The sequence below is a fragment of the Zootoca vivipara genome, chromosome 1, assembly GCF_965207765.1.
Source record: "Zootoca vivipara chromosome 1, rZooViv2.hap1.1, whole genome shotgun sequence".
NCBI lineage: Eukaryota > Metazoa > Chordata > Lepidosauria > Squamata > Lacertidae > Zootoca > Zootoca vivipara.
In genome coordinates, this window is record NC_142582.1 from 84229413 (window position 1) to 84253561 (window position 24149).

At 44.8% G+C, this 24149-nt stretch overlaps 1 protein-coding gene across 4 annotated transcripts in view; it reads left to right on the plus strand.

Moving 5' to 3' along the window:
• The first annotated feature begins 383 nt into the window (after nt 1-383).
• Nucleotides 384-24149, plus strand: part of LOC118085291 (transmembrane protein 263-like) — a 300491-nt gene continuing 276725 nt past the window's right edge. Inside the window, exons 1-2 of one of the 4 annotated variants that reach the window (XM_035115801.3) lie at nt 384-523; nt 7245-7335. In XM_035115801.3, the coding sequence (XP_034971692.2) occupies nt 518-523; nt 7245-7335 (97 nt within the window). In that variant the 5' untranslated portion in view covers nt 384-517. The remainder of the gene's footprint in view (nt 524-7244; nt 7336-24149) is intronic. The other 3 variants (XM_088669216.1, XR_015949909.1, XR_015949908.1) reach the window with 3 other exon arrangements.

Consider the following 24149-nt stretch of genomic DNA (forward strand, 5'->3'; position numbering starts at 1 on the left):
GTATCATGGTGGCTTCCCCTGCAACTGTCTCTGTATAAGGCAGATTCCTGATTGCAGGGGGTTGGACGACATGACCCCTGGGGTCCCTAAAGGTCTACAATTCTATGATTCCAATAGACTTTATAAAGTTCATTTTTAAAAAACTCCAAGTACAGCAGCACTCCCAGCAAGTACAGCCTGCATCTGAAGTTGCTGCACACAGGGCCCTTCTTCCCTCAAAGTTGGCAACTCCCCGCATCCTCTAGGATCCACTGGGGTCCCGCTCTTGCCCACTAGGCGACCACCACCCCAGGCCCTCCTGCCGGACCCACGCGCTCATTCCTCTTCCGGCGTGGGTTGCCATAGCGCCAGTCCCCTCCTTCGCCCTCCTTCCCTTCTTCAGTGTTTACATCCAGAGCTGGAGTAGGAGGAGGAGCTGGAGGCTCTGTGCCGGGGAAAAGGCTCTGGCAGCCACGGCCACCTTGCGCCGCTGCCGCTCCTCTCGAGTAAGCCGCGGGGAGAGCCAGGGAGCGCCGCCATGAAGGTGAGCGGGGCGCGCGCCTCGTCCTCCCGAAGGCGCACGGGGCGGGCTCCCTCCTCCCTGGAGCCAGGGCGGGTGGCGAAGAGGGCAGTTTGGGTGGCAAAGGGTCGGGGCGGCGGGAGGCGGCGGGTTTCCCCAAGCAAAGAGTCCCCCTCCCTCCCTCCCACCACCACATAGGGAATTCCCATCCCTGTTCCAAAAACAAACCTAAGTTAACCTGTGCGTTATCCTTGGAAAGGAAGGATGCTCAGAGGTAATACACACATACACACAGCTCATGGGACTCCTATCAAGGCAGGGTATACATCGGGGCACTGAGAACGACCAGATCATCTAGTCATGGTGATATTAAAGCGTACACACAATGCATTGCCCGAACTAGGAGGTTTTTAACCAGAAGTTGGCTATCTATCTGCCAGGGATTCTTTAGCTGAAATTCCTGCACTGCTGGGGGTTGGACTAGATGACCCTTAGGATCCCTTCCAAATCTACAGTTCTATGATTCTTTGAAATATTCCTGAATTCTGGGCATAGTCCAGGTTTCTTTTTGAATTCTTGTGGCAATCGATTTAACTGCCCCCCCCCCCGTTCTCTGCCCCCACTGAGTGAACTGTAAGATGGTGTAAATTGAGTTTGACCCAGTTCAGTTTGACCCAGGCAGTTGCGATTCTGTTGCGTTGAGTTAATTGATTACAACAGGAGCTAGTGTCTGAGTGATCCAGAATGCAACTGACCTAGGCTGCAAACAGGATCTTTGTGGTGCACTCATGGTACCTTCAATAATAAAGCCGAGGACCTTGTTTCAAGGAGTTTGCAAAAGACTGCGGTTTCCATTTTTCATTGCCTTTACACCATGCATTTGTTTCCTCACTGTGTTTTTTTGATAGCAGTTACCGTATGTGAGTTCATGGGGCTGGAGTGAACTTGGCCAATGCTGCTTGCTACATATCCCATGGTGACGGCAATTTCATCCTTGGTTGAAGTACTTTGTGGTAGCCTATGGAGGGTGGTGCCATACTTTCTAAAACAGGCAGGTGTGCTCTCCAAATGCTGTTGGACCCCAACTTCCACCAGCACCCGTCAACATGACAACTGGAATTGCACAACATCTGGAGGGACTACAGATTCCCAGTCCCAGTTCTACAATCCCATAACTTTCTACTTTCTATCACTTTTCTATATTCTATATTGGAAGAGGAAATCAGCAAGGTACTTTTTACAACTATGTCCTTTTAAAAATCATTCTATCACTTCCCAGTGATCTGTACTGCAGGGAAGATCAGCAATAGCGAACTGAGGGCTAACATTTCAGGTAGACAAATCTGTCACCTGTCAGGTAACTGCTGCTCAGCTCAGCTTCCAAGTACAGTGGTACCTCGGGTTACAAACGCTTCAGGTTACAAATGCTTCAGGTTACAGACTTCGCTAACCCAGAAATAGTACCTTGGGTTAAGAACTTTGCTTCAGGATGAGAACAGAAATCGTGCTCTGGTGGCGCAGCAGCAACGGGAGGCCCCATTAGCTAAAGTGGTACCTCAGGTTAAGAACTGTTTCAGGTTAAGAACGGACCTCCGGAATGAATTAAGCTCTTAACCAGAGGTACCACTGTAAACCCCAAGTTCCTAGGAACACAATCCAGATTGAAAAAAAAATCTACTGCTCTAGTTTTCTAGGTTGGTTCAAGGCTGACAAGAATTGGCTGGGGGTGATGGGAGTTGTAGAAGTCAGTGGCATTGTAAGTCATAGTTTAGCGCAGGGATGGGGGCTCTCTTGAGGTTGTTGGAGTACAACATTTGTAAAACATAACTAAAGCTAAAACTATAGGTGTAATTATATATGCATATATAAGATGTGATCTGTCTCAGTGGAGAAACTGACACTGGTTTCAATGGGGTGGATTGCATCCATCCAAGGAGAGGACTTTGAATTTGTGGTGACAGGGAGGTTAAGTATCCAAGCTGGGACACAGAGAACCTTCTTCCCTGACTTCTTAAGGTTGTAGGAGGAAAACTGATGTGCATGTAATAAGCTCCCACAAACTAGGAATGTTTCCACAGTGTGAATATGCAGTGTACTAGAATTGCTCTATAAGACACATTACCTGAAGACTACTGCTGCATCAGGTACAGCAAACAATGCTTTTTGGTGTGTGATGATGGCTAGCTGAAGTGCAGCTGTTTTCTTCTTCCCTCCACCTCCATTGCTCTTCCTGTCTCTTTACCAGCATGGAGATTTTCTAGGCTGAATATCATTGTATTCTGCAGCAAAGGGAGTAGGCATGCTGTTGCAGGGGTAACATCTGATGACTAATTAGGGCTACCGGGTATTTAAATTTTAATTGATTAATGTTGGAGTTATATTTTTACCTTGCTTTGAGGGTTATGAAACACCAGTAAGTATCACTTGTAAAATGCTTTACATGTGTCACAAAGTTATACTTTAATTAAATGTCAGTTTCATTGTTTTGCGTCACATTCTATTTTCATTTGTCTAGTATGCAAAGAGTTCTAACTCTAGTGTTCAAATTCCCTCTGGGTTAAAACCTAGCAACAAAGTTCTCATTAGTAAACCTGGTTTTGTAAAATTTAGAACAAAACAGCCATCAAGAGATTTGTAAACTCATTTGAGTACCAAAAACAAAAGAACAAAAAAAAAACCTCTGCTAAGTGCGTAACGAATGACTTTCAGTCATCTCTGTGGAATATGAACTTGATTTTAGGCCAAGATGCAAATGTGTGTTTAGTTAGGACTCATCATTCTCAAATTGAAACTGCAGATCTTGCTTAATTAGGCATCCTTTCTGAGCAAGCTGAAAGTCCTCAATTTTGATAGAGGTATATGTTCACATATGACACATTTTTCCTTGTTCACACACCTCAAAATACCACGAACATCTGTTATGGGGATGTTTGTAACTTTCTTCCTCACTTAAAAGTACACACCTATTATGCTCCATTTCAAATAACAGACTGGGTCTTTTCATACATTTCCATCGATTCTGTGCTCATCCACATTTTCCTTTTGCCCTGTACTTTCTAGGGACAACTTCATGCTTTAAAGTGCTGTGTCCAAGTGCTTTCTTTTTGCCCCGGTGCTTTCCCCATGAAAACCCACTCTTGGAATTAGAATTGGAACAAATGATAATTTGGGTTTCTGAGAATTGCCATTTGCTCTGATTCAGTGGTAAAAAGTAGATTATTGTGGGGAAATCAGCGGGGGGGGGGGAGTGCTTGGACATGGTGCTTTAAACCACAGACAGTGCCTAGAAAAGCATCACAAAAGGAAGTCTGAATGAGACCTTAGTTATGCCACATCAATCACCCCACTCCCTTTTTGTGGCTCTGTGACACTTGCTGCTTAATCAGAATACTTGCCCGTAATTGCAAATTATTAACATATTTTTGCTTTGAAAACAAAAGTCACAAGTTTTTACGGCAATGCTTTCCCCAATATTGATGTTGGTGAGTACAAAGCAGATCACTTTGTTAATGGCCCTTGGCATGTGACTTAAAGAAAGAAAAGGCTGGGGAGATAATTTTGTCCGTTTCCCCTTCTGCTTAAGGATCATTTCTTCTGTGGCGATCACTTGTAGCTGAGTAAGATTGTCTTCCATGAACACGGTCTTAACAGTGAGTCCTTAAGTGACTGTAGAGGCCAATTCTGGATCCACATGTCCTTCCACAGTGGGGACATAGATTTCTGGGCAGGAGTTGATCAGGGTGAGGGTTTTCCAAACGTGCCTTCCTCTTAACACATTTCTCCCTTTCGTCCTGAGTTTGAACATCTTCAAAGTCCATGACACCTTTGGTAAAGACTGTTCTCCAATTGGAGTGCTCACAGGCCAGTCTTTCCCAATTGTCAGTGCCTTGAGAGCATCTTGAAACCTCTTTTGTTGACCACCAGCATTACGCTTTCCATTTTTAAGTTCGGAATAGAGTAGTTGCTTTGGAAGACGATCATCAGGTATCCGAACGACATGACCTGTCTAGCAAAGTTGATGTTGAAGAATCATTGCTTCAACACTCTTGATCTTTGTTTCTTCCAGTACACTGGCATTAGTTCGCCTGTCTTCCCAAGTGATATGTAAACATTTTTTTTTTTTTTGAGACACCGTTGATGGAATCTTCCGAGGAGTTGGAGGTGGTGTTTATAAGTGGTCCATGTTTCACAAGCAAACAGTAAAGTTGGTACTACAGTAGCTTTGTAAACAAGCATTTGGTTTCCCATCAAATGTCCTGGTCCTCAAACACTCTGCATTTCAGTTGGGAGAAACTGCACTCACAGAGCTCAGGTGATGCTGGATTTCGGCATCAATGTCAGCCCTTGTGGAAAGACAACTGCCCAGTTAGGAGAAGGGATCGATCCCAATGCCAGTGCCGCCACCACCTCCCATCCTGTTCTGCAGGTTCCCCTAGTCTTCTGGAACAGATTTTCAGGGACTGCAGGGGGTTGCACCAAGAACAAGGAATTAGCAAAATCCTCTCCTCTCCACCTACATTAGTGAAGACATCAAAAGCTGTTACCATTAGATTGCCAACTGCAAGTAAACAATTTGAAGCAAGTTGTGTATATTTGTGTAAACCGGGAGTGTAAACACCAAAATTCCTGATTCAAGTATGCAATTGAAAATGGATGCAGCTGATGGTTTCACAGAATCATAAAACGGTAGAGTTGGAAGGGACCACGAGGGTCATTTCAGGTAGCTCGCTTCAGTGTGTTGATAATCATTAGGAAAATATGATGAACTCCTCTTTGTTTGCTTTGGGATTGGTTTGGAAATTACAAGCTATCTTGGTGAGCTTCGTTTGGCAGGAGGAGGAACACCTCTGCTTTGGTGAGACTCATTTGACAACAACAGGAAGAAACTGAGCCTTTAGTGTCATCAGCCCAGTATTGTGAAACGCTCTGCAAACAGAGATTCAGCAGGCACCTTTTGTGCCAACTTTTAAATGCCTTCTGGAAACTTTTCTATTCTGCCTGTGCAGACAATTAAAAATATATCCTTCCACAATTGTTAATTGATGTCTGATTTTAACTTTTTAATGTATTTTTCTATTGTATGGTTTTATGTTCTATTGTTGCAAACCGCTTTGATTTCTTTAAATGAATTGCATTCAGACACTGATCCAGAGCTTTCACAGCCTCTTCTGGTTGAGTAGAAAATCTCTTCCCTCCTCGGGGGGAGGAGATGTTGTGGGCCCACGAGGCCTTCACGTGGGGGGGGGAATGGTTAGCATCCCCCCCCAGCCCATTGGTTGCTTCCCCGCCGCGGCGCACCCTTGGCGCATCCAATCCGGGTGCCTAAGGGGGGCGTGGCTCGCGCATTTAAGTGAGCGCGCGGCGGGGAATCAGCCTCACTTTCCGGACCTGGCTCCTGCGTTTTTCCCACCCACCCACCCACCCTCTTCTTAGGCAGGTTTCTTCTCTGACATTGCTGCGCACTTTGAATGGTCGCCGTATGGGACCTGGTAGGATTTTTCCCACTTGGCAAATTGGCTCTGGCCTTGTGGTTTTTGCCTATCGCGTATGCAAATCGTCGCAACTTTGGTTTTTGGCGGTAGGCATTGGATTATCTCGAGAAGGTACAGGTGCGGGGGGGGGGGGGAGGTTGCTGCCATCACCTCCCCCAAAATGTGGAAGGGTACTCCCTTAAGGAGTCCGGGGCATCGCCAAGTCCGAAGCCGTGGTAGGTGAGGGCCAGAGGGCACGACCCTATTGGTGGCCCCAGGATGAGTTCCTAGTTGATGTGCATCACAGGACTCATCCAATGGTGGTTAACCCTTCACAGACTGCCAGCAGAGCGGGCTGGAGTCGGATATAGTCGGTTAGATCCAATGCCTATGCCAATACCTCTCTACATCCGTAATCAATAAAGTTGTGGCCTTTTATGCCCATTAACCTTATGCAATGTGTCTTGTGTCTTTATTTTCTCGGGGAGGTCTCGGGGATCGCCACACAACTGTTTGTCATCAGCAATACTGGTGAAACCTTGCTTCAAAGCTCCTAATGACCACACGCTCCCAATAATTTAATATAGATCTTAAATATCATTGGGAAGAAGATAGACCCTACAGAATCCCATAGCACAAGTGCCAGGGACGTGAGGAACACTCACCTAAGTGCTGCTTTCTGGACACAACCCTGAAGTTATGAACAGAACCACCATAATACAGTGCCTCTGATTCCCATCCCACTAAATTGGTCCAGGAAGATGTCATGGTTAATGGTATCAAAAGCAAAATATATAGGCAATAGCCACACACTGGAGGGTTGAAACTGTGACTCACTCGCATGGTTCACTTTTCAGCCAAAGCTGAAATAGTGAATCCATATTGACAGTGGATAGTTTAAAAGTCATCTTGTCATCCTGTGCCCCAGATATGAGGAGGAAGGCAATATATTCTCAGGTTTTTATGGGCTGTAATTATTTTTCCTAAAGAGGTGATGAGAACGAGTTTAATCGCTCTGGGAGAAAGGAAAGTTTCCAGCATTGATATCCTATTATATCTGAATCTGAAATGGTTCACATACCATTTTTTATAGATTAGCTGTAGGTCTCCACAAATCTAGTTGCCAAGGCTGCTCTGTGGCCCCTCCTCTGGCCAAGACAACTATAAGGACGTCCTTTCACGGAGTTCTTGGATCCTCTGTAGGCTCCTCCAGACATTCTTTTAATTGCACATGTCTCTTTGTGGTTTGCAATGAAGCTTCTTCTCTCTTACAGGGGCCTAGCTCAGAAGCACAGATGGCGGAAAGCAATGCAGAGGCAGCTGCTGAAGAACCACCTCCTTATTTGCAGGAAGAACCTCCTGAAGGTAGAGTGCTTAAACTGCCACTGTGAATTTCTTATAACTTTTCAAAGGGAAACAGGCCATAAGGTTCAAGGTCCATTCTTGCGATCCAAGGGAGTAGTATGGGGTGTAGAATGCTTCATGCCATGATAGCACTGTTAATAATCCTAACTGAGTCCTTTGGTTTCTCAAATACGTATAAAACAGGATTGTAAACAAACTCCGTTGGCATTCATTAACAATATAGTTCTAGTTTGGCCTAAGCTACTTGTTGGATGATGGCATATTCCCCCTTTCAATGAAATTGCATTATCTGTAATGTTAAACAAGTGATTCCTTTTTAATTGGATTGACTTCTCTTGGTGAAAGTGCACCACTGAGAGGTTTGGAGGGTGGCAATACAAGAACAGGCCTTTTGGATGGTGGGTCTCCATCGGTGGAAAGCTCTCCCCAGAGAGGCTCGCCTGATGCCATCATTACATGTCTTTAGGTGCCAGGCAAAAACATTCCTCTTTACCCAGGCCTATGGCCATTAAATAATCTATGCCAGGCATAGGCAAACTCCGGCCCTCCAGATGTTTGGGACTACAATTCCCACCATCCCTGAGCATTGGTCCTGTTAGCTAGGGATGATAGGAATTGTAGTCCCAAACATCTGGAGGGCCAGAGTTTGATCTATGCCCTGTTAAAGCTGTGGTGGTGGTGGGGCTGTTATTATGATTATTTTATTATTATGCTATTTATTATTATGCTTTTTATTATGTGTTTATTGTTGTGCTCCATAAAGTGTGTTCTTAATGTTGTACACCACCCTGGGATCTTTTGTTAAAGGGTGGTATAAAAATTAAGTAGTAAAAATAATAACTGTGGAGGTAGGCCTGTCATCTCACTCCTAAGGGCATCTATGGGACTTTTAGCATGGCTGAGCCAAAGCCCATTGTGATTCCCTAAGAAACCCAGCTCCCTCTCCTCTTCCCAGTCTGCTGCATGATCCCAGGAGATCATAGGATCCTGCAATTAGTTTTCATCACCCCCACCTTCATGGGTGCTCAAAATCACAATGGTGACAGAATGCTAAAAGTGTGGGGTTCCCCCCTCCCCCATATGTTTTAAGTGGTAAGTGAAGATTCCCACGACATTATGGATAGAATTGAATCAAGTGGTTGTAGTTATTCTGGATTGGTTAAACTGTAGTGACAGAAAGGGAAGGCGATTTGAATTAAGGACAAGTGCTTATTTAAATGGTCATCCAAAGGTTGGACTACTTGAGTCACTTTTTTGTTTTAAATCTGCCATTATTATTTTTGGCTGCGGAAAAGACCTCTTAATAGCGACTACATTTCAAATCCAGGGCTTTCAGACTCTATTCTACCAGCCCTCTTGGAAAGCTAGTTAAGCAGCCTGGAAATGAGATTGAAAAAGGGTGTCAGCGGGAGGCTCACAAATGCCAATCTTAATTAAAAACCTGGTTTCCAGTTAAATGACCCAGATTACGATGAGTACGAATCTCTCTCTCTCTCTCTCTCTCTCTCTCTCTCTCTCTCTCTCTCTCTCTCTCTCTCTCTGCTGTGTGAATGTTTCTTTAAGTAAACTTGACTACTGCTTTCTTTGGAAGAAGGTCTTCATATTCAAAGGACAGAAGATGCTAATTGGACCTTTTATCTCTACGTTCATGGGGACATACAAAACTGCTTTCTGGTTCATCTAGTTCAGGGGCAGCTGAAGTGGTACTATCCGTATGTTTTTGGACTACAGTTCCCAGAAGCCCCAGCCAGAATGACCAATGGTCAGATATGGTGGAAATTGTAATCCAGAGTAGGGAGGCCACAGAAGAGGAAGGCTCAGAGCCAGGGGAGCGGTGGTGGGACATAGTCAGAGGATGAAGGGGGGTGGAGCAGAATGGTTGGATGCTGAACAAGCAGCCGGCTTGAGTGAGAGAGAAGAAGAAGAGGCAGAAAACACTGCAGACATAAGACAGGCAGCTGAGGAAGAGGTGGGGGCTGAGGCTGCAACAGTTTCACGGGAGCCTGCTGGTATTTGCCATAGGTTTCTCTGTTGGTATTCTGTTTCCTTGACTAAAGAATCAACCTTACTGCTCGTCTCTGTGTCTCCGTGATGACCTGTGGCTGAACCAACCCTGACACTGTAGGATGCTTGTTATCCCTGATGTAGCCTATTGCTTCTAACCCATTACAGTCTACTCCATTTGGCAGCATCATGTGCTGTACTACTGATTCCTCTCCAGCTTTTTTCTATCTCCTCATCCATTGATTTTTTGGGGGGACAGAGGTGGGAGTACTATTAAATTTTTAGAGAAAGCCAAGTTGCTTTATTCATGTTTTACTGGGAAAACTGGTCTCTGTCATGTTGGCTTATGATTGCAATACAGTGGTACCTCGGTTTACAAACACAATTGGTTCTGGAAGTCTGTACTTAAACTGAAGCGTACTTAACCTGAAGCGAACTTTCCCACTGAAAGTAATGGAAAGTGGATTAATCTGTTCCATACGGTTCCGCGGAGTACTCAACCTGAAGCGTACTCAATCCGAAGTATGAGTGTAGTTGGTTCCGGAAGTCCGTACTTAACCTGAAGCGTACTTAACCTGAAGCGAACTTTCCCATTGAAAGTTATAAAGTGGATTAATTTGTTCCAGACGGGTCCGCGGAGTACTTAAACTGAAAATACTCAAACCGAGGCGTACTTAAACCGAGGTATGACTGTATAACATTTTTACCTTGGGCTTTTGATTGCTTGTCTTAAAGGAAACAAACATATCTAACACAAACTGTATAGTGATACCATATATATATATATATATATATATATATATATATATATATATGGTGTAGAGATGGTTATACTTGGTACAATACAATTTTTAACATGCTTTTTAGCAGAAGCCAGCTGAGCATTTTGCAGATATGAATAATGTAAAGCTTCAATATAAGATAATATAAATTTTGTTAATTAAAAATGCATGAGAATTGTCACAATGAACATTATTGATTCAATAGTGTCTTAGGATGTGTATAATTTGGGATTCAATGATAAAAGTGATCATGCTGCTTGATTAAGTGAGTGGTGGGTGCATCAAAAAGTCCTGATGATGTTAGATTAGTTTTGCTTTCATTTCTATGACCCAAGCAAAGGCAAGGCATCATTTTAACTACCTTAGAATTCTTAAAGGTCTGCGAGTGAGAAAGGAGGGTTGGGAAGAGTGTCTTGAAATGTATTCCTTATTTTGCTTAATTTTCAGCCTGATGAAGAGCTGTGGAATACTCAAAAACTTGTTCATAACTTTGTGATGTCTTAGTTGATTCATTACTAGGGCTTTTAGGGTATTTTTCGTCTTCTTCCTTGTTGCGCTGGCAAAAAACGACGCTGAGACAGGATGGATGTTTCAATGGGTAGGCGACCTCGGACTCCGTCAGAGTGCTTCCTTTTATTGACATTTTCTCATGTGGGTCAATGATTAACTCTCTAGGCACAGCCTCATACCATATAAGGACACATAATAGCCAGAAGGCGGTACAGTAACACCATACAAGGCACTACTTATGCATATGCATCTCTGGCGATACCCGCACGACCTCCATTGCGTACGTGCTCTCTCCCTCATGTTCTCTTAGCATGCTTTGTTCATGCCCCGACCTCATGCACATCTTGTGACCCAATCTTGTGACTTCCCAGCACTATCCAGTTCTACCCAGTACTATCCAGTACTATCCCTTCACCTCCTTTGTCCTGCTCTCCTGCTGAACCTGACGTTCATCCTGACGTTCGTGTGGTTTGCCAACACGTATCTCTAACCTTGGCATAATTGGCATGGCGTGCCAGCGCCAATCTAGCCGCCATCCCTACACTTCCTAATTTCAGCCTGATTACCTGTAATACGCAGTTTAATGAGAAAGTGCCACTGAGTCCAGTGGGATTTGTTCCCAAGTAAATGTGCATACAGTATAATGCTAGCTCTGGGGCTCTGTCAACCAGTATCACCCATGAGTTCCGCCCACAGACTTGCTTCTACAATGCTTTCGCTACATACTCCACAGAAATGCAAGCTGAACCTTCTCTTCTTCCAACTGCAGGCACCGGCCCAAAGCCCGGTAAGTTTGGAGACCCCTGGACTAGATGATAAGATAAGATAAGATAAGATATCTTTATTGTCATTGTCCCCTTGTGGGAACAACGAAATTACTCGGTTGCTACATCCACTCAGATAAAGCATTCCGCATAATCCAAAATTTAAAAACCTAATTAAAAACAGTAAATATAATACAAATAACAAGTAAAATAAGATGACTTCAAAGTCCAGGCTTTCCATTTAAGGCCAAAATCGCTCTAGAGAAGAAACTGTTTCTGAGACGGCTCGTTCTTGCCTGCATTGTTCTATATCTCCGTCCCGATGGCAGGAGCTCAAAGAAATGGTAACCAGGGTGCGTTGGATCTCTTGAAATGTCTAGTGCTTTTCTATGGCACCTGGTGGTATAGATTTGTTCTAAGGTGGAGAGTGAGCAGCCAATAATGCTCTCTGCTGCTTTAATAATTCTACACAGCCCTGCTCTGTCCTGAGAAGTACAGCTTCCGTACCACACACATAAACCGTACGTGAGCACGCTCTGTATGGCACAGTGATAGAAGGCAAGCAGCAGCTTTTGTGGAAGATGGTTTTTCCTTAAAATTCTCAAAAAATACAGTCTCTGCTGCGCCTTCTTCACAAGCCCCCTTGCATTAACACTCCAGGACAGATCCTCCTGTAACTCAATGCCTAGAAATCTAAACGTTGTTACCCTCTCCACACAAATTCCATCAATCAAAAGTGGCTGGACCTCGTTCTTCTGTCTCCTAAAGTCCACCACAAGCTCCTTTGTTTTCTTTGTATTTATGAGCAAGTTATTGACTCTGCACCACTCTGTCAGCCGCTCCACCTCATCTCTATAGTCCGTTTCACCCTCCTTATCAGAGATGAGCCCGATCACGGTTGTGTCATCTGCAAATTTGACAACCCTATTTCTAGGGTGGGCAGCGACACAATCATAGGTATAAAGAGTATAAAGGAGCGGACTAAGCACACATCCTTGCGGTGTTCCTGTGTTAGTCCTAAGCATGTTAGACATATAAGGGCCCAACCGGACCCTCTGGGAGCGATCTGAAAGAAAGTCCAGTATCCACCCACAGATGATCAGCAAGGTCCCTTCCAACTCTGATTCTAATGCACCAAAGCCAGAGGGATAGATGCCATAGTCCTAGCTATACATGTGTATATAGCATCTGTGCCAGGATCAAATGGGGCTGGTCGGACTGTGCATATTGTTGGAGCAGAGAGGAAAGAGGCTGTCCTGTTTATTTCCAGCACAGAGCAATAAGACTTACGATAGATCTTCTAGGCTGTGACACCAAAGCCATTAAAACAAAGTGGCCCGCAATGAGAATAGATCGCTGAAGTTCTTTTAATAGAAAAATGCGAGTATGCACTATCTCTTTTGTGCCTTCTCTTTTTATTGCTGCTTGCTCCTCTTAACAGCCCTTTCCCTTGTAAAAATCAGAAGCTCTTGAAAGAAAGAAAGAAAGAAAGAAGCACATAAATAATAAAATACAGTAAATTGTATTGTTCCGACTGTGCTGTGCTTTGGTTTCCTGGGCTCTACGAATTCGACTGCTGTGTCTGCTCACCTTCCCGTAATGAGAGCACCAGGGACCTCGGGCTCCCTCTGGAGGCCTCGCTCTTCTGGTTCGTTCCAATATTTCGTGAAATTGCATCATGAGGACGGCGGCTTTTCAGGCTGCAAAGCACGTGCCTGCTGCTTCTGGAGGGAGAGGAATTGGATGTGTATGACACATTCTCTGCAGTAAAATGAAAGGTTTTGCCCTACAGGGGTTACCTTTCCGTTTCAAAGCAATAAGACTGCAGTCTGCTCCTCTGCGCACCGAGGCCTTGAACTCCATTTAGATTTTCCTTTGTGTCTTTATGGTGTCATCACTCATCAGAATAGAGCTGCCTGGTCGTACAGCACCTTTCCCTATGCACATGAAGGCCTTTACTTTAATGAGCTCATCATTGGTAGCGAATAGCTTGAAGACCGTTCCCAACTAAAGCTAATCTTGGGAAAGTTTATCTGAGGCCAAAAGGGTCTTGGAACTTTGCATTCTGATGTGCTCCTGATAGCCTTTCCAAGAGGGCTCCCAGCAGGGCAGGTGAATTGCACAAGGAAGAAATTTCCTTGAGGAACAGCAGCGAGATCTGTGTCTAAATCAGAAACCAGGAATGAATTTTGTTTCCCCGCCCACCCCCAGCCCACTTATTTTTCCTCCCATCATCATCATCATCATCCTGCTAAGAGTTAATATTCTAGCACCCTACATGGCCTTGATTTTAATCCCCCTTGAATCATATTGTGATAGGTGACCCTTATAGGCTGTCTGTTAGCTCATGGTGACAAATGACTCTATTACCTGCTGTCTTAACACACAGCACCCGATGATTCTGAACACATCATGGAGAATGGAGAAAGAAAACCTCATCAAGGAGAGCAAGGGGGCTGAAATGAGGTCAGCCCCAATGACAGGACATTTCAATGGATTAGGTCTGCAAAGGCAAGGCACAAGCTCAAAGGCAAGGCACAAGCGCACTCTTTGAACACCCAGTTTAAAGTAGGCCATTTTAGACACCTCTGCAGAGCCACATGGGGGCGCTACTTGCCTGATAATGTAGCAGCTTCCAACTTGCCAGCCAAGCCCACTGCTTCCTATGCTAGTCCCTTTGTTGGAACATTATTGCAGACTGAGGCTTATAGGGATGCTGTGTTACTAGAACCTTTGCTTTATCACAGCCACATCAATGGCAATGAGAAAAATGGTGTTCGGTCTTCCTAGTTTTTGAAGGTGCAGCTGTTTGCCTCAGCATGTCTTTCCCCCTTCCCAATCTCTGCTTTTCCATTGTTGCTGCTTAAAATATTGTACCAAAACTCTGTTTGGTTGTTCACGTAGTGTGGTCATTTGACTATGATTGTTCAGGTTCTTGCAAACCAATCTGTCACTATCAGGTTTTGTTTTTTTGGAACAATTGTGGGTTTTTTAAAATTACGTTTCGGAGCAATTAACATGACAACATGCAGCCATGACAACAGCTTTGCTTTGTTGTACATTTATCTTTCAGTTGTCTTTATCCTTTACTATGTACAAGCTATCATTATTTATTTTTGTATAGGACAATGTTTTAGTTATCATGAAATTGGACTCCCGTGAATGATATATATAAAAGGTAAAGGGACCCCTGACCATTAGGTCCAGTCGTGACCGACTCTGGGGTTAGTTATCATGAAATTGGACTCCTGTGAATTATACACACACACACACACACACACACACACACACACACACACACACACACCATGTTTCTCCGAAAATAAGACACCATCTTATATTTATTTTTCCTTAAACCCCCCCCCCACTATAGCCTATTTTCAGGGGGTGTCTTATTTTTTCCCTCCTCCTCCTCCTGCCGCGGCTGGCATTGCTGCTGCGCCTATCACTATGTCTTATTTTCGGGGTATGGTTTATATTCCTTGAATGCTTAAAATTCCTGCTATGGCTTATTTTATGACTACATCTTAAAATAGGGGAAACAGGGTATATACACAAATATTTTAAAGGGGAAACTGCAGCTGAACAAAAGGTAGGGGATTATACATCATCTGTAGAGTACGCCTTATTCCAAATGAACAATAGGCACATAGTAGCATCAGCACCATCTTGAAAGGGCAGTAGCCCTGTGGAGAATTTCTGCTTTAAAAATCTTGTCTCCGCAGCCTCTTTCTCGCTTTGCTTACTTTCTAACTGTGGGTGGAATGCAGTGTCACACCAATGTGGTGCAAACATTTCTGCTCGCCAGATGGTGCAGTCTCAACTCTCCTGCCCTTGCATGCTGTTCTGTGGGTTCCCCCGACCCTCCGGAGGGGAGGGGGGAAGGCCCCATTGCGCTCGAAGGAGTCCTTGTGCTGATTTTCGCTCGTGTACTGAGTTAGTAGAATCCGATCCCACGTTTCTGAAAATAAAGCCATGAAGTGGGGCCATAGGTTGAAATGGATGCCAGCCAGACAGTGGAAGGCGTTGTTTGCTTGCTCTACCCCAAGCAGCCTTGGGAAAGAAAAGGTCCCCCTGTATCTTCTTCCCATGTATGGAGAAAAGCACTTGGGGGGGGGGCGCTTTTCGGGGAAACAATTTATTAAATATTGCCAAAGAGGTGGTGTCTTCCCAGCAGCCCTTAGATCACAAGGCGCCTCTCTTGCAGGCAGACTGAACTTACTGCAACACTTTTCTGGGAGGCGGCTCCTTATGAAAAGAGTGGCTGCTCTTATCCAATGTACTGTGCGTTGTGTGTCAGGACATGGCGCCTCATGCATTTCACGGCTTGTTTACACAAGCAGAGAGGTAACAGTGGTTAATTCAGAGGACATTGACAGATGATGACTCTGTACCTTTGCTTGTGCAGGAAAGGAATCCATGGGTATCTTGTTAGCTTTCCCCCCCTATTCAGGCAAGTGCTCTTCTGCACAGTAGTTGCTGATAATAAGACTTCATAAAATGTAGGTTAAATGTTAGATACTGGAAAGCAAGAAGGAAAGGTAAGTGTGTGATAACCTAAATTCGTGAGCAACTATTAGTATCCTCCCCCTTGGCTTTATTCCTTGCCTACACATCATCTTCCTGTTGAGAGAGCTAATGTTAACCATTATATATGGGTTTGCTGTTGTCGGTTAGTCTGATTGGATCAGGCTAACTAGATTAGGCTAACTGGCATCTTATAAATCAAGTTATTTCATTATCTGTCTCGGGAGATAGCCAGTTCATAAGATCTGAGCTGCTATATCCCATGTAGCACAAATGCTTGAAGGGGCAATATAGCTGAATAACATTTCCCCCCAGCTTGCTGGAAACTCATCACACACATTAGAAAAATCCACAAGAGAGTATATATATATATATATATATATAGAGAGAGAGAGAGAGAGAGAGAGATCATGATATTGTCCTTCAGGAAAGAAACGAGTTTATGTACCATAGTCTATAGATCTGGCTTTAAGTGAAATGCTTTACATGCCACACACTAAATATTGTGGAGGGTAAGACAACAGCATGGTGCTAGACTGAAAAGGGAGGACCCAATCTCTCTTCAAATAACAGTTCCAGACTCTGACTATAGATGATGAATCAATTGTTTGCTCAATGGATGATGAATTCAGACTTTCTGTGCATGTTTGTAGGTCAGGGGACAATTTCTGTCCTCAGTTGTGCCTTTGAAATTCCAGTAGACTCAAAGGATGGGTTTGTATGAGAGAGTGTGAGAGATGGGCAGAGCCTTACAATTATTATTATTTTCATTTATTTAATTAAATGTATATACAGTATTGCTTGGCAGGGCTCTTTTTTCCCTAGAATAAGAGGTGCTGGAATTCCCCTTTTTAAAGGGGGAAGCACCCACCCAAAGTGGTTGAGCTCCCCCCACCCCTGTTCACTCGCTTGACCCAACGCCGCAGGGGAAACATAAAAACTGACTCCTGTGCAGGGGGACGGCACCACAACACTACAGACCCGCCGGAACGCACCAATGAGGTGCTGGGATGCAACAAAGGGGTGCTGGAACTCAGTTCCTATGAGATCCGGCTCAAAAAAAGCCCTGTTGCTTGATGGCAGAAAACCTCATAGAGGTTTACAAGAAGACTGAAAGAATAGGATTTATTAGTAGAAACAATTAAAACATTATTATTTTGTTAATATAGTTTTTCTTAAATTTTCTGTTTTACATTTTAAAGTGCTCATTTTTACGTCCTTAAGATATCAATGACTTCGCTTCTTCTCTTTCCATGGTTCATTTTGCATATCACAAACCCCTGCATATTTTACAAAAACTATACCATTCAGTATTCCATTATTGCATCCATCAAAACTTATTTTCACTGTTGAATTTATCTTAATGCTGCCAATGTTTTCAGCTGCACACAGTTATTTCCCATATATTCAATAAACGTTTTCCAGTCTTCTCTAAATGCACGTTCTTGTTGTTCTCTTATTCTAACATATAGAATAACATACTGTATAGAACATAGGTAAAGGTAAAGGGACCCCTGACCATTCGGTCCAGTCGCTTTATTGGCCGAGGGAGCCGGCGTACAGCTTCCGGGTCATGTGGCCAGCATGACTGACTAAGCCACTTCTGATGAACCAGAGCAGTGCACGGAAACGCCGTTTACCTTCTCACCGGAGCAGTACCTATTTATCTACTTGCACTTTGACGTGCTTTCGAACTGCTAGGTTGGCAGGAGCTGGGACCGAGCAATGGGAGCTCACCCCATCACAGGGATTCGAACCGCCCACCTTCTGATCGGCAAGCCCTAAGCTCTGTGGTTTAACCCACAGCACCATCCACGTCCCTACATACAACATTCAAAAGATTTAAACCAGCAATAAACAAATAACACATCAGCATTCTGAATATCCCGGTAGGCTTGTCTAAACAGAAATGTTTTAGCAGGTGCCAAAAAGAGTACGCTGAAGGTGCCTGCCTGCTGCCTGCTAAAGGTGCCTGCCTGCTGACAGGTAGGGAGCTCCAAAGTGCAGGGGCTGTCACACTAAAAGATAGATTTCCTACAAATGCAGAATGAATATTATGTGACACCTGTAGCAGTGCCAATTGCATGTGCTCCAGCTTGACATGCTAATGGGACCATTGCAGACAGCGGTGTAGCTTGTTGCTCGGCTGCCTGGGGTGGCGCATGTGCCCTGCAGCTGGGGGCGGAGCGAGCCACCCATGGGGGCGGAGCGAGCCAAGGCAGGCCGCGCTGTGTGGAGCTGTAGGGTGGCTGAGGTGGTGGGCAGAAACAAGACCCATGCTGCCAAAAAAGCAGTGCGGAGCTTGCAGGCAGTCTGCCCACCACCTCCCCCTCAGAAGAAACACGTGGCTCAGGCATGCTGCAGGCATTGCTCTTGCTCCCTACCATAGGAGCCAGTGGCTGGACTGTGGCTGGACGTATGCTGATGGTGGCGAGAGGAATGCAGCCTGCTTATGGAGAGGGGAAGAAATGGGTCCGGTTTCTGGCTAATTACAGAGATTCAAAAGCCACTTTTTAGGGCAACGAGCCTCCAAAGGCAGCTTCCACCATGCAGTCATAAAACCCGGAGCAACCCAGACCCAGCAAAAAGTATTAACTCACTCCCACATCGCCCCCGACAATACCAGAAAAGCAGCCTTCAGGGAAACCTGTCCCAAGCAGTCTCAGCCCATTTCAACCCGATCAAGCCTTGGAAACCTTCCAGGCGACTGAAACCTAGCAGGAACTCCCCTGAAACCTAGCAGGAAGGGGCTCCTGGCCTCCAGGGGGAGCCTTGCTCTCTGCCTGGCTGGCCGCGCTGGGAGTCTCCCGATTCCTGCAGAGGGAAGTGGCTTTCCTCCACGGAGACTTACTGTGCCAAAGCGAGCAGGCACAAAAGACAGAGAGGAGGAGGCAGCTTAGGCAGATTCATGGAGGAGAGGGCTGTCGAAGGCTACTAGCCATAAAGGCTGTGCTCTGCCTGCAAAGTTGGAGGCGGCAATGCTTTTGGTTTCTGGAAATCACTCGAGGGGAGAGTGCTCCTGCAGTGGCGTAGGAAGGGGCGTGCGGTGGGTGCGGAAGTTATTTTTTGTCACCCCCCCCTCAGTGATGACACTCGGGGCAAACTGCACCCCCTGCACCTATGCCACTGATTCCAGACACATGCTCCTCCAGGTCCCTATTGCATCCCTCTGCTCGTACGGTATTAATACAGAAATGGTGCGGTACATTTCCCGCCCTCATATAGTATAAGGAAAGAAGACTGGCTTTGCTACGGTAACTGAAATATGTAGGAGGACTGTTACAGTCTCTTGCAACTGAAAGCGGCTGGTTTTAAGTCTCCTTTCCTGTACCTCAAAGAATCATTAGTAAAATACCTGACTTCTGAAGTTCAGCCAGTAAATTGTGTATTACGGCAGGCTTTCTACTGGTCCCAGAGACTAGCAGTTCCTCACAAATGCTACAATCAGGATGATCTTGCACACAGTCAGGATGAGTCACAGGGCTCATACAGAGGCCCCTGAGCTCCGCATTGTATCATGTTCTCAAAGTGCATGCATGGCTCTACGAACCAAACAGCACGAATATTGATGCTTCCTGTAACTGCAAAACTGCAAATTCCACATTGTGGAATGTCCTCAGTTCTTATAGCTTAAGCCTTTACATGTTTACTCAGAAGTGAAGTCCCACTTTATTTAGTGGGACATGCCCAAATGCCTTAGGCTTAGTCTTCCAAGTAAATGATCTTGCTGAGTAGCCTTGCATATGTACAGAAATCTCTCTTGAGCAGTTATTATTATGCAGTGCATGTGAGCTATATGACAAAAGGTTTTAGAAAATGCTCCTCAGTAGCTATTCCATTTAGTTCAAAAGCAATGTTTTTATTGTTGTAGCAACCAATCTGAATTCTTGTATGCTTGCTTGCTTATTTATTTATATTATTTATATTCATATCTCACTTTTTTATGTGTGGCACCCAGGACATGCTTGTCCAGGAACTGTATGCATTTATTTCACAACGGGGCATTTTATTTAAATCCCCACTGAGTTTAAATCCCTTTTCTCCCCCCTACCACTGATGGTGCCTAAATGGATTCAAGGGATCAGAGTGGCAGGTTTCAAGGTCCACATTTCACACTGACTCCTCACCTTTGCAGGAATCCATGGTGTTTTGCCCTTAAGGCCAGCCTTTGGTCTTCCTCTCCCGAATCTGCATAAGTATTGGGCCTGTGCTCTTGGGGACTAGGACTGTGACACTAATTCCATAGAAAATCAGCTGTGACAACAGTGCTGTGAGTAAGAATCTCCCTTTCTCAGCAGCCCCAGTTAGAAGGCTGAAAAAAATTATTTACCAGAAATAAGACAGCTTTTTTTTTGGGGGGGGGGGAATTGTCTGGGCAGGTGTAGTGGGTCTCTGTACCTTCTGCCCTGGGAGAAGGTGAATGTCTGAGAAAGCCCTCTGTGTCTGGCTTTTAAACAAATTAATTTCTCTAGCATAATCTAAGTTTCCTTTCCATATGCAATGAGGTGATATTTACAAATCCTTGGCACTGGAGGCAAAGTGTGTAGTCACATGTAATGTGCAAAGAAAATGAGGTCAGGCACTGGAGAATTCTTCAAAAATAAAACCTCAAATGATATTTTGGGCAACAGATTTGATCTGGATTAAGTTTATGTGCAAGTTTTAATTCTCCTAAAAATTAATCTGTTGTCAAAGCATCTCTGAAACATCTGCTTTAAAAATTGACAACATTACTATTGCTCTTATTTATTTCTCTGTTTAAAATGTGAATGGGGAACTTGTAGCCTTCATGCAGCCTTTATTTCATGCAACCTGCAGAGAGATGATAGCACAGTGTGTGTGTGAGAGAGAGAGGGGGGGGGCGCCCTATATCATACTGTAGTGCTGCAGACTCCGCCCATCTTTGACACTGGCTTCTAATTGAGTTTTCCCATAGTTCAAGAGCTCTTCATGGGGCAGAAATTTACCCAGCTTTAATTTAAAGCATGTAGAGATCTGCAGTTGCCATCTGACCCAGTCTGAATGGGAGCCCACAAAAAAATGGCCCAATGCCTTTCTGGGCTAGAGAGGCAAGACTGGAAAGGGCGAGGGAAGTGGGCCTCTCCCATTTTCACTTACTACTTCCCAGGAGAAAGAAAAGACATTCTCTTCCCTTCTCCCACCAGGCGCAAGTGAGGACAAAACTCTTGAAGTCAGGAAGCGAGATGGATTGGCAGTATGGGTAGCACTTGATATCAGACCATCAATTAATTTCAGGAGGAAGAAACCATTTAATGTGGGGCTGTCTTTCTGAAGTGTACCCTCCCTTTTATTAGATCACTCCAGATCTTAACTGACTCTGGAAGCTGGTTGGTATGCTTCTACAACAGCCCTTTTTTTGGGGGGGGGGGAAACTATTTTCCTTAAGACTGCAATTAAATAGAAATAGATTGGGATTGCTGGAGGTGGGTACCAAAATTAAACATCTCAAACAAAACAGAAATCCCGTCACCCAAAATAGCCCAGAAAATCCCATCAGGGAATGGACAGCAGCAAAGATGGCAGATCATTCTGAAGTGCCGGGTACCTGCTCTTTGGGGTTGAGCCTGTGAGTGCAATTGAGATAATTTCTTGGTATCCAAACATGGCTATAGATGCCTTGTGTTAAACATCCAATTATAAGATCAGTAAGTGCTTTCCAAACAGAAATATGCAGGATTTGTTCCAGCCGCCATCTGAAATGCAGTCACGTTGCATGTGAATTAGTGCAGCTGTTTAACAGCTGAATAGCAGTAACACCCCACCGAGTTTTATTCTTCATATTTCCATTTTACATAATGTAATCACTTGACTTAGAATGTTGCCTGGAGTCTAGAAGTAATGGTTCTGCTTGCTGTGGGGGGATGTTAATGACCACAAATGAACAGTACCTTGATTCCGCAGCCTCTTCCCACCCCTCTTTCTCCTCCCCTTGCTGCAGTGGCTGAAACAAGTCACCTTTGCCACAGCATGGTTCTTTCAGAGCAAACTTGGGCATTACAGGGAAATGGTAAGCTTTTCCGGATTAGCTCCTCGGAAACTTCCATTTGTGGCATGCTGGCAGAGGTTGCATCTAATATCCACTTGTCGTGACAGCCCATCAGACATGGGGACAATCTCTTCAGGGGCAAGCCACATGCATCCAGTGGTGAGGTTTATTGGGACAGATGAGGAAGGGAAGCATCTTTTGCTCCCTCGGAAGACTGTGTACCTTTCAGGTTGCTTTGCTGTGAAGTAACAGGCCAAGAGCTTACTTAACAGGTCATTGGACCGATAAAGCCATGCCTTTACAGGCCACATAGTAAGATGGATCATTGTTTGTTTGCTGTAAATAGTATTCTCTCTGCAGGCGCATGTCTCCAGAGAGGGGGCACCTCAAAGCCCACCCCCAATCGCACGGAGAGGTACTGTTTTCCTGCCCTGTATAACTCCCAGTCTTGCATAGTGCATTTTTAAACACCTGCCTTTTCCTCTCCTTGTCTAGATGGTAAGGAATTCTAGTGGAAGTTATGGCCCACATGGTCTGCTTGTGGGAGCCAAAGAAAGCTCGCCCCTGATTTTAGTGCAGGGTCATGTGAGTTCATAATATGGCTTGGAGGTGAGGATAGCACTTGTTCTTGTGAGTGTTCCTCAGTCCAGAAGCCTTTTGAGGGAGTGGGAATCAACATATGTTGCTAGCATTGGTGTTTTGTATCCTGACTCATGAAGCGCTCTTTCTACCACCAACGCACTTAATTTTGCTGATGTTCTCTGAAGCTCTTCATCTTTCATTAGAGAAGCTGCAGGTGCTGTATTCCTTTGGCTTTGGCTTTCTGCTCTATTAATATCCTACAAAGCATCCCAAAGCAAATAAGGAAGAATGGCTTTTACTTAGTGGATAATGCTGCACATTTCATTTCAAAAGCTTTCCATTGTCCCGTATCAATTCTTCTGAGGTCCTGTACCAAGGATCTGTGGCTTTAAGGCTCAATATAACAAAAGAATATCAGTTGATATCTGAACAAATGATAGCAATCATAAGAGAATTAGCACTGTGTGTGGACTGCAGAGAGAAGCACCTCTGTTCTGTTCCTGGGAGGAAAGTTAGGAATGGATCCAGGCCACTGCAAATCTGTCTCTTCTGAAAGGTGGGCATGCATAAAATGCCAATGCCAGTTCTCTTATATATTACAGTAGCTAAGCAGCTGAATCACAGTAAAGTTCTGCCAGGGGGCATTTGTCAGAAAACAGTTCTAGACACTCCTCCTCCTGTGTATTGTCTCTCAGCAAGTGGTTCATGATTTGGGACAGGTGGCGCTGTGGTTAAACCACTGAGCCCTAGGGCTTGCTGATCAGAAGGTCGGTGGTTCAAATCCCTGTGACAGGGTGAGCTCCCGTTGCTTGGTCCCAGCTCCTGCCAACCTAGCAGTTCAAAAGCACGTCAAAGTGCAAGTAGATAAATAGGTGTCGCTCCAAGCGGGAAGGTAAACGGCGTTTCCATGCGATGCTCTGGTTCATCAGAAGCGGCTTTGTCATGCTGGCCACATGACCTGGAAGCTATACGCCGGCTCCCTCGGCCAATAATGCGAGATGAGCGCGCAACCCCAGAGTCTGTCACGACTGGACCTAATGGTCAGGGGTCCCTTTACCTTTACCTCCACTGCTAGAATTTAGCTACCTTTGTTGTTGTTGTTTAGTCGTGTCCAACTCTTCGTGACCCCATGGACCATAGCACGCCAAGCACTCCTGTCTTCCACTGACTCCCGCAGTTTGGTCAAACTCATGTTCGTAGCTTTGAGAACACTGTCCAACCATCTCATCCTCTGTCGTCCCCTTCTCCTTGTGCCCTCAATCTTTCCCAACATCAGGGTCTTTTCCAGGGAGTCTTCTCTTCTCATGTGGTGGCCAAAGTATTGGAGCCTCAGCTTCAGGATCTGTCCTTCCAGTGAGCACTCAGGGCTGGTTTCCTTCAGAATGGAGATGTTGGGTCTTCTTGCAGTCCATGGGACTCTCAGGAGTCTCCTCCAGCACCATAATTCAAAAGCATCAATTCTTCGCCGATCAGCCTTCTTTATGGTCCAGCTCTCACTTCCATACATCACTACTGGGGAAAACTTAAGCTACCTTAAGTTTGGTTATTCATATTTTTTTTAAATGGTGGCTTCTCTGTTTATCTAGCAGGGTAGGTACATTGGCACGTATACCTAGAAAGAAGCAGGAAAGAATGCAC